General features: G+C 41.6%; 1 protein-coding gene across 3 annotated transcripts in view; it reads left to right on the top strand.

Moving 5' to 3' along the window:
• The first annotated feature begins 38 nt into the window (after positions 1 to 38).
• The window catches only part of AHCTF1 (AT-hook containing transcription factor 1), a 69,252-nt gene continuing 54,991 nt past the window's right edge, over positions 39 to 14,299 (top strand). Inside the window, exons 1-3 of one of the 3 annotated variants that reach the window (XM_023745025.1) lie at positions 39 to 57; positions 9,804 to 9,931; positions 12,197 to 12,450. In XM_023745025.1, coding sequence (XP_023600793.1) covers positions 9,811 to 9,931; positions 12,197 to 12,450 — 375 coding nt within the window. In that variant the 5' untranslated portion in view covers positions 39 to 57; positions 9,804 to 9,810. Of the gene's footprint in view, positions 58 to 9,074; positions 9,932 to 12,196; positions 12,451 to 14,299 lie in introns of those variants that run through there. The other 2 variants (XM_023745026.1, XM_023745027.1) reach the window with 2 other exon arrangements.

The raw sequence follows: 14,299 nt of genomic DNA, 5'->3' as shown, positions 1-14,299 counted from the left end.
CGGTGTGAGCGGCGGCTACCCCGGCGCCTGCTGCGCGGGCTTCTCGTTGTGGCTCCGGTGAGTCCGGCGGGGAGGGCGCCCCGCGATCTCAAAGGGGCGGCGCCCGGGCCGGAGCCGGAGGCGGAGGTGCCCGCTCCGCTCCCGGGTCCCCCGGGCGTGCCGTCCCGCCTGGGCGGGAGCCTGACCGGGCACCTGGGGGTTGCACGCACCCCCGGCGTCCCAGCTGGAAGTCGGTTACTTTTCTTACCGGTTGTCTGTGTTTTTTGGGGGGGATCGGGGGTGGGGAGGAAGTAATCTGTTCTCAAAATCAATGACATTTATTCATATTGGGTAGCTGTTCTTTTTTTTTTTTAAATAGTTGGAGAACCTGGGTCCTTTATAATAAAATGTCTCTATTTTATCCACAAATTACCCCAAGGAGCCAGGAGACTGTACGACCCCTCTTTGGTGAACTTGCGTTGGTTGGATCTGTGGGGGGAAGAGAGGAGGGCGGGTTCCCTGATTCTGGGATTTAAACCGGGACGACCAGCCGAGCCCCAGGCAGTGAGCTGTGCTATAGGTTTTAATGCTGATGCTTTCCGGACTGGGGATTTAATGCCAGTTTTTCAGTAACCCTGGACCAAAGTGTCACCAGTTCGAAGCACAGCTATGAATATTTTCCAGAAACTGTTTTTTTGAAGGTTTTTATACGGCACTTTTGCAACAGACACGTGAGGACTCAAAAGGAACCAAATACTGTTTGTTTCTGTCCTAACCGTGCACGTTCTCAGGACCCCGCGTTAGGAGCGAGGTCTGACTGCCCTTGGGTTGGGGTAGGTCAGCGGCCTCCACGGGCTGCTCCGTCCACTCGGTGGTCACGGCTCTTGGGCTTCAGCTACTCCGGAGCCAGCCCCAGTGCTGGGCCCCTTTTCTTAAAGATGCACTTGGATGTGCCTTTGCTCGTGTCTTTCCGCCTGGAGTGAACCTTTGCCCCTTGCAAGTTCTCACATTCCCAGTCCTTGTTGGTGTGAATGCCATCTTTTCTCTGCCTCTTCCGCTCCCGTCACCCCCTTCTCCGTGCCTGGATTGTAGCATTTGCGGCGTCTGGGATCTTAGTGGGTGTGTATCTACTCCATGTATCTACTCCGTCAGCGTGTAACTCCTCGAGGGCGGGAGTGGGTGATCTTTTTGCCCCTGCATTCCTTTCCCAACACAATGTGTTAAAAGTCGTTGGTGATAAACAAATGTTTGAGTTGTTTGAAAGATCAAATGCTGAAAGGTTAGAAGTTTCTGGGTTCCACTGTTTATATTTAAATCATGATTGTCTTTTTGAGTCAGAAGGAAAAATGTGTACAAAATGCTTTACAGACTCGTTTGCTCAGTATGTATTGCAGTATTGAACAGCTAGAAGAACAACTGGTTTTATTTTCAGTAGTGGAATTCAGCTGCTTTTGATGGTGTGTATTTCACACAGATGACATGGTATTCTGTATTAATATTTTTCCTAGTAATTTTGCAAATTTTGTTTTGCTTAATACTGAAAATGTAGTGTACTTAATAAGTTGGACCCAATGTCGAGTTATTTATTTATTTTTATTGATTTCAGAGAGGGCGGGGGGGGGGAGAGAGAAAAAACCATCAGTGATGAGAGGGAATCATCCATTGGCTGCCTCCTGCACGCCCCCCACTAGGGATGAGTCTGCAACCCCTGCAGGTGCCCTGACTGGGAATTGAACTGTGACCTCCTGATTCATATAGGTTGATGCTCAACCACTGAGTCATGCCCGTCAGGCCCAATATTGAGTTTTTTTTAGAGCAGTTTTAGGTTCACAACAAAATTGAGTAGAAGGTACAGAGATTTCCACTCATGCGTAGCTCCCCCCACCGTCAGCAACCCCCACCAGGCAGAACAGCTGGTGAACCTACACTGATGCATCATGTCATCCAAAGTCCGTGGTTTGCACGAGGGTTGTGCTCTTGGTGGTGTGCGTTCTGTGGGCTGGGACAAACGTATAATGGCATGCATCCACCTTTACAGTATCAAAGCTGTTTCACTGCCCTGGAAATCCTGTGTGCTGCCTAGTCATCCCTCCCTCTCTGCTAACCCCTCGCCACTGCTGGTCATCTTACTGCTTGCACAGTTTTGCCTTGTTCATAATGTCATATAGTTGGAATCATGCAGCATGCAACCTTTTAGATGGGCTTCTTTCACTTAGTAATATGCATTTAAATATCCTCCATGTCTTTTCATGGCTTGACAGCTTTTTTTTTTTTTTTAAAGCACTGAACACTTATTGTATGGATTACACCACTGTTTCTCCATTCACTTCCTGAAGGACATGTGGGTTGTTTCCAGGATTTAATAATTATGAGTAAAGCTGTTCTATAGATCCGTGTTCAGGTTATTGTGTAGTCATGCTTTCAGTTCCTTTGGATAAGTACCAGCGAGTGTGATTGTTGGATCATATGGTAAGAATATGTTTAGTTTTGTAAGAAACTGCCAAACTGTCTTCCAAAGCGGAGGTACCATTTTGTGCTCCCACTAGCAACGAATGAGAATTTCTGTGGCTCCACATCTTCACAGCATTTGCTGTTGTCAGTTTTTGGTATTTTGGCCAAAATAATAGGTGAATTCAGGTATGTAGTGTTTTTTTACATTGACTTAAGAATTCCACTCAAATATGTTTTCTAGTCTGGGCACCTGTTTTCTACAAAAGAACATATACATGTTAATTTCCTTTCATTTATAATCACTGAATTGAACCAGTACAGGAATAAATATCCAGATCACCTAAGCTGTGGTGTTCTGAATATTCTTAGTTATACCCTAATTTCACTAATTGCCCAAGATTTTCTGGGATAAACTCACTGTCACTTGAATAAATTGGCTACTTTTGAAGATAAAGTTGAAAGAACTCTGAATGAGTCTCCTTTGGGGGGTTACTTTATAGACGTTAGTTAGCAATTAGCAACGGAGGCCATGCTGATCCTTCTGGCACCACTGGGAGAGCACAACCTGCAGGAGTAGAATTGTTTCACTTGCTTGAGGCAAAGCTCTTCAGTTCTGTGTCTCACACGCAGATGCAGACACGTGAGAAATACCCACTTCAGGCCCGGGCAGCTGGCAGTGCTATGGGAGTGCCGCCTTCTGAGGGCCCGTTCAGCCTCAGACCAGGCTTTGACTGTCCCACTTACAGAAATTTTATCGCAGCCAGCACCTTTAATTTATTTCAGGGCTTTATTCATTACTTTTAAGCTTCAACCTGCAGGTCTGCTTCTATTTCTGCATATGCTAAAGGCAGGCCATTGCCAAAGGCCTGAGGCTGCTCGCTGAGCTGGACCTGGACAGAAGCATCTGTGACTTCTGCATGTTTTAATTTGTGTTTTCCTCATGACATATGATGTGCAGCATCTTTTCATGTGCTTATTTGCTGTCTATGTACTTTATTGAGGTGTCTGTTTAAGGTCTTTGGCCATTTTTAAATTGGTTGTTTCTTGCTGGGTTTTAAGAATATTGAGTGTGTTTTAAATAAATTGGAATTTATTAACTTGTTTATTCCTGTCCCTGCTAATATCTTGCTATCCTAATTTACCACATATGTAGGACCTATTAGTTGCAAGTCATTGTGACCCTCTGGAATTCACAGGAATAAGATATGATTTTTGCCTTTTAAAAATACTTTTTTATTGATTTCAGAGAGGAAGGGAGAGGGAGAGATAGAAACATCAATGATGAGAATCACGGATTGGCCAACTCCTGCATGCCCCTTACTGGGGATCAAGCCTGCAACCCGGGCACATGCCCTTGACTAGAATCGAACCTGGGACCCTTCAGTTCACAGGCCGATGCTCTATCCACTGAGCCAAACCAGCTAGAGCTGATTTTTGCCTTTTAGAAAATCAGTATAGTGGGGAAGACAGGCAAGCACAAGTAATGAGTTTTTAAAAATTATATTTAGCATTATTAACACAAAGGTGAAAGGGGTGATCTTAGAGATGAAATTAAATATGAAAGGGTGGATCTACCCAGAGCTCATTGGGGAATCTAGTCTGTGAATGGTGGGCTTGGAGATGGAGGTGAAAGGAGAGACAGCAGAAATAAAAGAATGAAAGTGCTAGGCAGTGGCCAACTCATGAAGGAAGTTAAGTGGTTTGAGGAGACGATGCTGTAAAGTAGTCTGGGACTTCCCGCTTGTGGAGAGCCTTGCTTGCCTGTGGCTGAAGGTGTTACTGTGATGTGCAGCAGGGAGTCGGTTTGAGGAGGGGAGTGACATGATCCATGTGCTTCGTCAAGAAACCAGTATTTACCTGGGACAGCCAGCACAGTGTTCTGGCTGTGCCTATCTAGGTCTTGAGGAGGAGTTGAAACTTTGTAAGTTACCTTCTAGAGCAGCGGTTCTCAACCTTCCTAATGCCGCGACCCTTTAATACAGATCCTCATGTTGTGGTGACCCCCAACCATGAAATTATTTTCGTTGCTACTTCATAACTGTAATGTTGCTACTGTTATGAATCGTCATGTAAATATCTGATATGCAGGATGTATTGTCATTGTTACAAATTGAACATAATGAAAGCATAGTGATAAATCACAAAAACAATATGTAATTATATATGTGTTTTCCGATGGTCTTAGGCGACCCCTGTGAAAGGGTCGTTCGACCCCCAAAGGGATCTCGACCCACAGGTTGAGAACCGCTGTTCTAGAGGTTGCCAATGCTGGCACGTCATAAAAGTGTTTTCTTTTGGAACTTAATGTTGTTTCACTGTCATATTGCTTACATTGTTTAATAAGTCTCCTGTCATTGTTATCTTTGTTTCTTTGTGTGAGGTGCTACTTTTAAGATCTTCTCTTTGTATTTTGGTGGAGTTTTTTCATGTTCCTTGTGCTTCTGAGGTTTACTGACCTTTTTGGATTTGTGGGATTATAGTTGTCATCAAATTAGGGGAAAATTTGGCCATTTGTTTTTCAAATATTTCTGTTGTCTCCTTTTGGAGATCTCTGTTACAAATATCAGGGCACTCAAGGTTGTGCCTTAGCTCTGTCCTTTTCCTCCTGGCCCAGCTTTCTTTCTCTGCTTCATTTTAGACAGTTATTTACTGTGGGTGTTTACATTTACTGCTGCTTCCTATGTCTAATCTATTAATACCATTCAATGAATTTGTCATCTTTAGAAATTTGATTTAGTCTTACATCTTCCAGATCTCTCCTTAACATGCTCATACTTCCTCTATCATCTTGGACTAAAGGCTAGAATAACTGATTTAATTTCCTCATCAACTCATTCTAACTTCTGTCATTTTTAGATCTGTTTCTGTTAGTTGTTTTTCCCTGCTTACTATGAGTCCTTTTCCTGCCGCTTTGCTTGCCTGATGATATATATCTATATATATAGATATATATTTTTTAAATGATATCTATATCTATATATATATCTATATATATTTTAAATGTATTTTTATTGATTTCAGAGAGGAAGGGAGAGGGAGAGAGAGACAGAAACATCAATGATGAGAGAATCATTGACCGGCTGCCTCCTGCACGCCCCCTGCTGGGGATCGAGCCTGCAACCCGGGCATGTGCCCTGACTGGAATTGAACCCGGGACCCTTCAGTCCCCAGGCTGACGCTCATCCACTAAGCCAAGCCAGCTAGGGCACCTGTTGATATTTTTTATAACTTTTTTGTTGTTGTTTAGTTGATTTTAGAGAGAGAAAGAGAGGGAGAGGGAGAGAAACATCAATTTATAGTTCCTCCACTTATTCATGCCTTCATTGGTTGATTCTTGTATGTGCCCTGACTGGGAATGGTACCCCAAAACTTGGCATATCAGGACGATGCTCTAATCAACAAAGCTACCAGGCCAGGTGTCTGATGATTTTAGGTTGGATGGCAAACATTGTAAATTTTGCTTTCTTAAATACTGAATATTTTTGCATTCCTTTATATAGTCTTGAGCTTAGTTCCAAATAAGTTAGTTGGAAAGTCTTTGATTCTTTTGAGGCTTGCTTTATTGAGCCTTTCTAGACAAGGGCTAATTTTTCTCCCTATTATTGAAGAAATCAATGCCTTTCTGAGTACTCTACTGTGTGCCCCATGTATTATGAGGTTTTTCCACTATGGAGCTATTCCTGGCCCTGTGTAAGCTCTAGGGGTTGTTTCTCCTTTAGTTTTCCAATGATTCATTCCTTGGCCTCTGGTAGTTTCCTTACATGCTTACGTTGATCATGTGAAGATTCAGGGGAAACCACTGCGGAATTCTGGAGTTCTTTGTATGGCCAATTGTACTGCAGTACTCTGCCTGAGAATTCTAGCTACCTTGGCTTCCTGGCATTCTCAACTCTCTCTTCTCAACTTAGAGAGACCCTGGGGCTGTATTTGGGTTCCCCACTGTGCTCTGTGTCCTGGACATTCTATACACAGCCCTAGAGGTCATCTGGTGTGTTTTACTTCCCTAAGGGCCCACTATCCTGTGCTACCTTTTGTCCATTGTCTGAACTCCTTGTTTTCATATACTCTGTCCTGTTTTTTAAAGTGGGAGGGTATATCTGCAGTGGAAATTACAATTTAAAAATATACTGTGACTCAGCCAGTACTTCCACATCATAATCTTTGTTTTATATTAAAAACAATAATACAGTAACAGACAACACATCCAGCCTCAGAAAGAAAACATTTTATTTTCAAATAATTGATCATTGTTCATTATTCATTCAGACGAACTTTGGAATCACCTTGTGAAAGTCTTAAAAATTATGTTGGGTGACCCTGATTGAATTGCAGTGATCATAAAACTTTTTTGCTAAATGCCCATGAACACTCCACTGAATACATTTTGAGGAGAACTACCACATGGAATTCTGAAGGTTTTAGCTCTGGATAAATGACTTTGGTTTTAAGTTTATTTTCTTTTATTTCATTTTATTTGTTAATCTTCACCCGATGATATTTTTCCATTAATTTTTAGAGAGTGGAAGGGAGGGGAGAGACAGAGAGAGAGAAACATCAGTGTAAGAGAGGTACATCGATTGGTTGCCTCCACCATGTGCCCCAATCAGGGCTGGGGATCCAGCTGCAACTGAGGTATGTGCCCTTTACCAGAATCAAACCTGGGACCCTTCAGACCACAGGCCCATGCTCTGTCCACTGAGCCAAACCAGCTAGGGCTGGTTTTAAGTTTAATAGGAAAATATATTAACTTCATTTTACCATTACACTCATTTTATCAAGGCTATAGAAGGCTATCAGCGGAGGAAACATAATATCAATGATCGTGGCCTTTCCTAAAGTTTTCCTCTGTACTAAGATACTTAGGAGAGAGGACTGTGATCAATCTGTGTAAATTATAATGCTTTCAGCAACTAAGGCTTAGGATCCTCCTATAAATATGAGATGTTACACTTGAGGCTAATGGTCACTATTTTCCATTTACTATGTTATAGTAATTATAACCTAATTAATTTATATTCAACTAGAGGCCTGGTGCACGAAATTCGTGCACTGAGGGGGGGGCCGTCTCTCAGCCCAGCCTGCCCCCTCTCATAGACTGGGAGCCCTCAGGAGATGTCCTACTGACGGCTTAGGCCTGTGGGGAGCGGGCCTAAGCTGAAGTCTGGCCTCCCTCTGCGGAGGTGACTGGGCTGATTAGGGGGAAGCACCAGCCCCATCACCCCGCTGCTGCTGCCACTGCCGGCCGCCGCAGCCACCAAGGTATTCATCAACACGGACTCCACTCCCTTCACCACAAAAAAATGACAACTTTCTTTAGGCATTTTCAAGATGTCTCTTTCATAGGATATGACATTTCTTTCTTTCTTTCTTTCTTAATTCTCACCTGAGGATATGTTTCCATTGATTTTTAGAGAGAGGGAAAGACAGAAACATCAATGTGAGAGGGACACTTCGATTGGCTGCCTCCTGCATGAGCGCTGACCTGGGCCCCGGCCAGGGAGGAGCCTGCAACCTAGGTACATGCCCTTGATCAGAATCGAATCTGGACCCTGCGGTCGGCAGGCCGAGGCTCTATCCACTGGGCCAAACTAGCTAGGGCAGGATATGACATTTCTTAGCCCCTCCAGCAGCGGACCTCAGTTTTTTCCTCCAGGAGTGTGGCTGAAAAACCCTAGATCACCTTGGATTTTCATAACCCAAGTTACCAAGAACACTGCGAGTGGCGGCGTACAGGGAGCTTAGCCAATGAGCGGTCAGAAAAGGTGTTTCCTCTGCAGCTCACGCACAGAGGCCCCCCTGCGTTGTGTCCGCTGGGCTGTGGCATGCTTCCTGCCCAAATGCCCTCCCTCCCTCTGCTGCACGTGACACTATGGGCGCCGCCATTTTGTGATGGAGTGATGGTTAATTTGCATATTACCCTTTTATTAGATTAGATTATACTTTAGGATTTGTTTTGGATAATAAAAAGACTTCCACTCTTTTGTTGTTGTTAATCCTCACCCGAGGATATTTTCCCATTGAGAGGGGGAGGTGAGAAAGAAACATTGATTGGTTGACTCCTGCACAGGCCCAAATCAGGGATCAACCTGCAATCTAGGTATGTGCCCTGACGGAGTCAAACCAGAAGCACGGGATGATGCTCCAACCAACTGAGCCACCTGGCCAGGGCTCTTTAATTTTTAAAGTTTCTTCCTCACTAGCAAGCTAAATCTTTGGTTTCTTTAAGCATATTAAACATACTTGTGTTCTGATTATTTAACTGTCTGAAGTCTTTGCAGACTTATTTTGCCAGATGTTGATCATATCATTATTCTGTTTTGTTATTTTGATTGTGAGCCCCTTTTTGTTGGAACTTTGAGAACTCTGAAGATTCCAGAGAAAATGTGGTGGTTTCTGGAGGTTGCTTGGAACGTTACCAACCTGAGAACACTTTGTAAGAAATTCTTCACCTGAGTACTTGCTTACAGCATGGTTTGAATTCTGGCCACTGATTTGTGTGAAGGGAAATTTTCTGAGTAGAGACTTGTTGCCAAGGTCAAAGCAGGCAACTTTATTTCTCCTTGTCCTGCACAATGAATGTTTCTCTCACTAATCTTTATGCTGATGATATAGTCCTGTGGAGTGTAATGTAAAGTGGTGGGGTGGGGAGGCTCTTCTTGGCTTATTGGCTCTGGCTCCGTTGGCCCAAAGCTTTATCTTCTTCCTCTCTGGACCTCAGAGTGCTGAAAGCAACATCAGGATCACCAGGACGGGTCAGCCTCACAGCCAAGCAGCTTACTTGCCTTACAAAATACCTACTGCCTCTTCCCTTTTGGCTTTGCCAACGCAGTAATCATCGGAAAAGATACTTTTACATTTTAACCATTATATTTGGTTGTTCACAATGGAAGGGTCATTCAGGGAATCTAGTCTTCTATATATATGGTAATGAAACATAATTTTAGATTTTTTTCTATCTAGTTAAAGATGTGTTACTGTGGATTTGGACTTTTTTTTTTTCTCTTGGACTTTCCCCCCTTTTATCATAGCAGTAATTTTTCTAAAATGTATATTAGTATTTTTGTGTGTGTGAAGTATTCTTTGAGAGTCAGGCAATAAGATTAATTGCATTGAACCAGTTTTCAAAGAATCTAGGGACTCATATATGTCCTTGGGACATCTGGCTTAATCTTTATTCTGCTAAGTCTGTTTGGGAAATATTTTCTTAGGAGAGAATACCTCAGATCCAGAAGCACATTAATATGTATTTTTTATAATCATACTTCAGTTTTAGGTTTTTTATTTTTGATGGCTTTTCTTTTTCTCCTGGTTAGAGATAAACAAGTGTATTATGATAGAAATATCATGGAAATATCTTTTTGAAACATTTACAGTGAAAGTATGCAAGACTTAGCAGCACAGGTGACGAGCGGTCTTCTGCAGTTCCCAGAAGTGACTATTGAAGCCCTGGGAGAAGATGAAATCACATTAGAATCTGTACTTCGTGGAAAGTTTGCTGCAGGTAAAGTAATGTTGCTGAAAATTTGCAAATTTGATTGATTTATAAGATAAGTAATAAGTATCTATTGCAATTTCTTTAATGTGGATGAGGAAAAAAGCATATCCTGGTTAGAGTGGTCTTAAGTAAATACATAACATCTGTGACTACACATATAGTAGTATCTACATACTCTGGAACACATTTTCAGTGACTTGGGAGGGAGTGTAGTTTATTTTTCTTCATTAAAAATACTGCATATTTAATGTCTTTTAGTATTGAGTATCTACATTTGGAAAGTAGAAATAATACACAGCTGGTTTTTCTTTATAATTAGTAAGTTTTTTTGGTGAGCTTGGATTAGAACCTAAACAATTCTGAATTTTAGGGCCCTGTGGGAGACAAAATATTAGTTTGTAATTCCATTAATCTGAACAAGATCTCAATATATATGGTTTGGATTATATAATACAGAAAATCACACCCAAAAAGCCATTATATTATGAATTTCAGCTTAGTGAAAGACACTGCAGAATACTTTTTAAAAAATGATTTTATTGATTTTAGAGACAGGAAGGGAGAGAGAGAAACATCTATTGGCTGCCTCCTGCCGGGAATCAAGCCCACAACCTGAGTGTGTGCCCTGACCGGGAATGGAACCGGTGACTTTTCAGGGCATGGGACAGTGCTCAGCCAGCTGAGCCGCACTGGCCAGGGCTGCAGAAGACTTTTCTGAAAGTGAATATCGCAGCCCTCCTTCCTAGGAGAAAGAGAAGCGAAACATTTGTATTGGTCATTTAGCTATTTACAGTGCTATTCTCTTGAACAGTACTTACTGTAACAACTTTTCACTGAGGTAAATAGTAGACTTTTCTAAGTAATTACTATTGTGTGACCTGTTCTAAGTTATTAGATAGCAGGTGGTAAATATGAGCTTTGAACCCATGCCTTCTATGTCCCCACTGTGCCATACTACTTCCTTAAACTATTTGCCTCCCCTCAGCTATAATCTAGTATATCCAATTATCTATCTACTTAGATGCATGAGAGACATCAAAAATTTAGTAATAAAAGTTACCACCGTCCATCTAGCAGCTCAAGGGAAAATTCAGGGTCTGTTTTTATTCTTCTGTTTTACTTACCTCCCATATCTTATTCATCAGCAAGCAGGTCTTTTAGTACTGACTCTAAGATGAATCTTCAGTCAATCAACTTTTCCCAATTATTGATCACCAACCAAGCATAGGTATCATTTCCCCACTTCTTTATGCTTCCCCCTTACTGTCCATTCTCTGCTTAACAGCTAGAGTAACATTTGTTTCATTTTATTTACTTTTAAATATATTTTTATTGATTTCAGAGAAGAAGGGAGAGGGGGAGTTTGATAGAAACATCAATGATGAGAGAGAATCATTGATCGGCTGCCTCCTGCACATCCCCTACTGGGGATCCAGCCCGTAACCCAGGCATGTGTTTTGACTGGGAATCGAACCTTGACCTCCTGGTTCATAGGTCAATGCTCATCCATTGCACCATGCCAGCACATTTAAAAACAGAAATCAGATTGTCACTGTCCTGCTTAATACCCTCTAGTTACTTTAAATTGCACGAAGAGTAAAATCCACACATGACTAGAAGGGCTTCTGATAGATACTTCCTTTTGTTATGCTACTTAGGTTTTGTCTTCTCAGTTAGATTTTGAATTCTTCTGGAATAGAGTCACATGTTATATTTTAGAACACCTAGTTTAACTCTTAAGGTATAATGTAGTTAAACTATGAGCTTTGGACTTAAATGGGATCTACTTCTGCTCTGGTATTTAGCTGTTCGTCTTTGGGCAAATTATTTCACTGTATGAAAGTTTAGTTGCCTTTTCTCTGTATTGAGGTTCAACAAGGAGTCAATGAGATAATGCATTTAATTGCATAGCATGGTGCCTTTACTGGTTATTTATTATTATTATACTAGAAGCCCAGTGCATGAAATTGGTGCATGGGTAGGGTCCCTAGGCCTGGCTGGCAATCAGGGCCAATTGGGGCCTTCTGGCTGCTGAGCGGGGCCTCCATTCCCCCGCTGCTGGCTGCCGGCTGGGGCCTTCCTTCGTTCTGCGCCGCCCCCTGGTGGTCAGTGTACTTCATGGCAAGCGATCGGTCTCCCAGTTGAACTCCCGTGGGGACAATTTGCATATTAGGCTTTTCTATATATATAGATTATGTATGTAGAAGTTTTTAGTTTTGTTGTACACATACAATATTAAAATAAGCAACATGTTTGCTTTTTTTCTTCCAGGGAAAAATGGACTTGCTTACTTGACTTGTGGCCCACAGCTTGAGGTAGTGCACTCTATAACAGGAGAGCGGTTGTCTGCGTATAGATTCAGTGGACTGAGTGACGAGTCACCTATCATCCTCGCTGTGAAAGAGTTCTCTTGGCAGAAGAGAAGCGGATTGTTGATTGGACTGGAAGATGCAGAAGGGAGTGTCCTCTGTCTCTATGACCTGGGCATATCCCGAGTGGTTAAAGCAGTCGTTCTTCCCGGAAGGGTAGGTACAGTGTAAGATGTGTGGACATCTTGTTTCAAAACTGAGCCCCTGCTGATTACAGTGACAACAGTGCGTTTACTCAGTGTACTTCTAATTGGTTCACTTTATGGAAGTATGCTAGTTTTCATTTAAGAGTTCAAAATAAAAAAATTTATAAAAATATTTATTTGGCTTTTTTTCCCTGGTTTGTTTGAGACTACAGTTGACCCTTGAACAATGCAGGGGTTAGGGGCACTGATCCCTCCCCCCCTCGGCACAGGTGAAAATCTGTGCATAACTTTTTTAAAAATATGTATTTTATTGATTTTCATAGAGAGGAAGGGAGAGGGATAGAGAGTTAGAAACATCAATGAGAGAGAAACATCGACCAGCTGCCTCCTGCACACCCCCAACTGGGGATGTGCCTGCAACCAAGGTACATGCCTTTGACCGGAATCGAACCTGGGACCCTTCAGCCTGCAGGCCGACGCTTCATCCACTGAGCCAAACCGGCTAGGGCTGTGCATAACTGTTGACCCCCCAAAACTTAATAGCCTACCGTTGACTAGAAGCCTTACTGATACAATTAACCACCTACTTTTGTATATTACATGTATTATATACTGTATTCTTACAATAGTGTAAGCTAGAGAAAAAAAAGAAAGTCATAAGAAAGAGAAAATACATTTATAGTACTGTATGTACTATGAAAAAAAAATCCACATGTAAATGGATCTGTGTGGTTCAAACCTGTGTTGTTCAAGAGTCAACTACATAGTCTTGGAGCAATATGGAAAACATGCCTTTGTTATTATTTAAGATTTGAGGAATGTATTTAAATAGTGGACTCATTTATAGTCACCATTTCTTAACTGTAGTGTCTATATGCCCTCCATATGCCAGACATTTTACCCAGTAGTAATTATAGAAGTACTTTGAATTTGGTTTGTTCAGCAGGTTTCATACATGATGAAAACCTGTATACACTTAACAAATGCACACACACATCCACAAATACAAAGTTATGGAAGAATAGAATTCTTCCTATACCTGGTGTGAAAAAAGTATACACTGAGATATACATAAAAATGTGTGTATGTATATGTAATGTATATAGTCATAGAATAGTTTTTAAAGTTAAAAGGGAACTTAATGACAAAATGTGTTTTTACAGTTGAGGAAACTGACCTTGTAGGCCAGTAATGGCGAACCTATGACACGTGTGTCGGGTGACACGCGAACTCATTTTTTTGGTTGATTTTTCTTTGTTAAATGGCATTTAAATATATAAAATAAATATCAAAAATATAAGTCTTTGTTTTACTATGGTTGCAAATATCAAAAAATTTCTATATGTGACACGGCACCAGAGTTAAGTTAGGGTTTTTCAAAATGCTGACACGCCTAGCTCAAAAGGTTCGCCATCACTGTTGTAGGCCAATGTGCAGGGTCTGCAGTAATTGATGGTGTTATATATGTACTTGCCAGTGATGATGATTCTAAGGCAGAATTAACTTAGCAAAACATATATTGAGTGCTTATTATAAATCAAGCTATTTGCTAGATTTTGAGGACAAATAGATGAATTGAACTTGGTTCGTGCTGTCTGAAATCTTGTAGTCTAGTAGAAGGCTGATAAGATTACAGCATAAATATAATAAGCACTTTCATAAATTCAACCATTTAGAACATGGAGAACACCTGAATAATTTCTACTCAAAAAGGTTGGACATTTCAGGCAAAGGGACCAGAATGTAAAAAATCACAGTATATGGAACATTTGGGGAAAAGGCTTATTTAGAACTAAAGACCGGTGCATGAAATTCGTGCACAGGTCGGGTCAAAGGGTTATCGTGAACATTAAATGAAC

This window comes from Myotis lucifugus, unplaced genomic scaffold (assembly GCF_000147115.1).
Source record: "Myotis lucifugus unplaced genomic scaffold, Myoluc2.0 scaffold_510, whole genome shotgun sequence".
Lineage (NCBI taxonomy): Eukaryota > Metazoa > Chordata > Mammalia > Chiroptera > Vespertilionidae > Myotis > Myotis lucifugus.
This window is presented reverse-complemented; position numbering and strand designations above follow the sequence as displayed.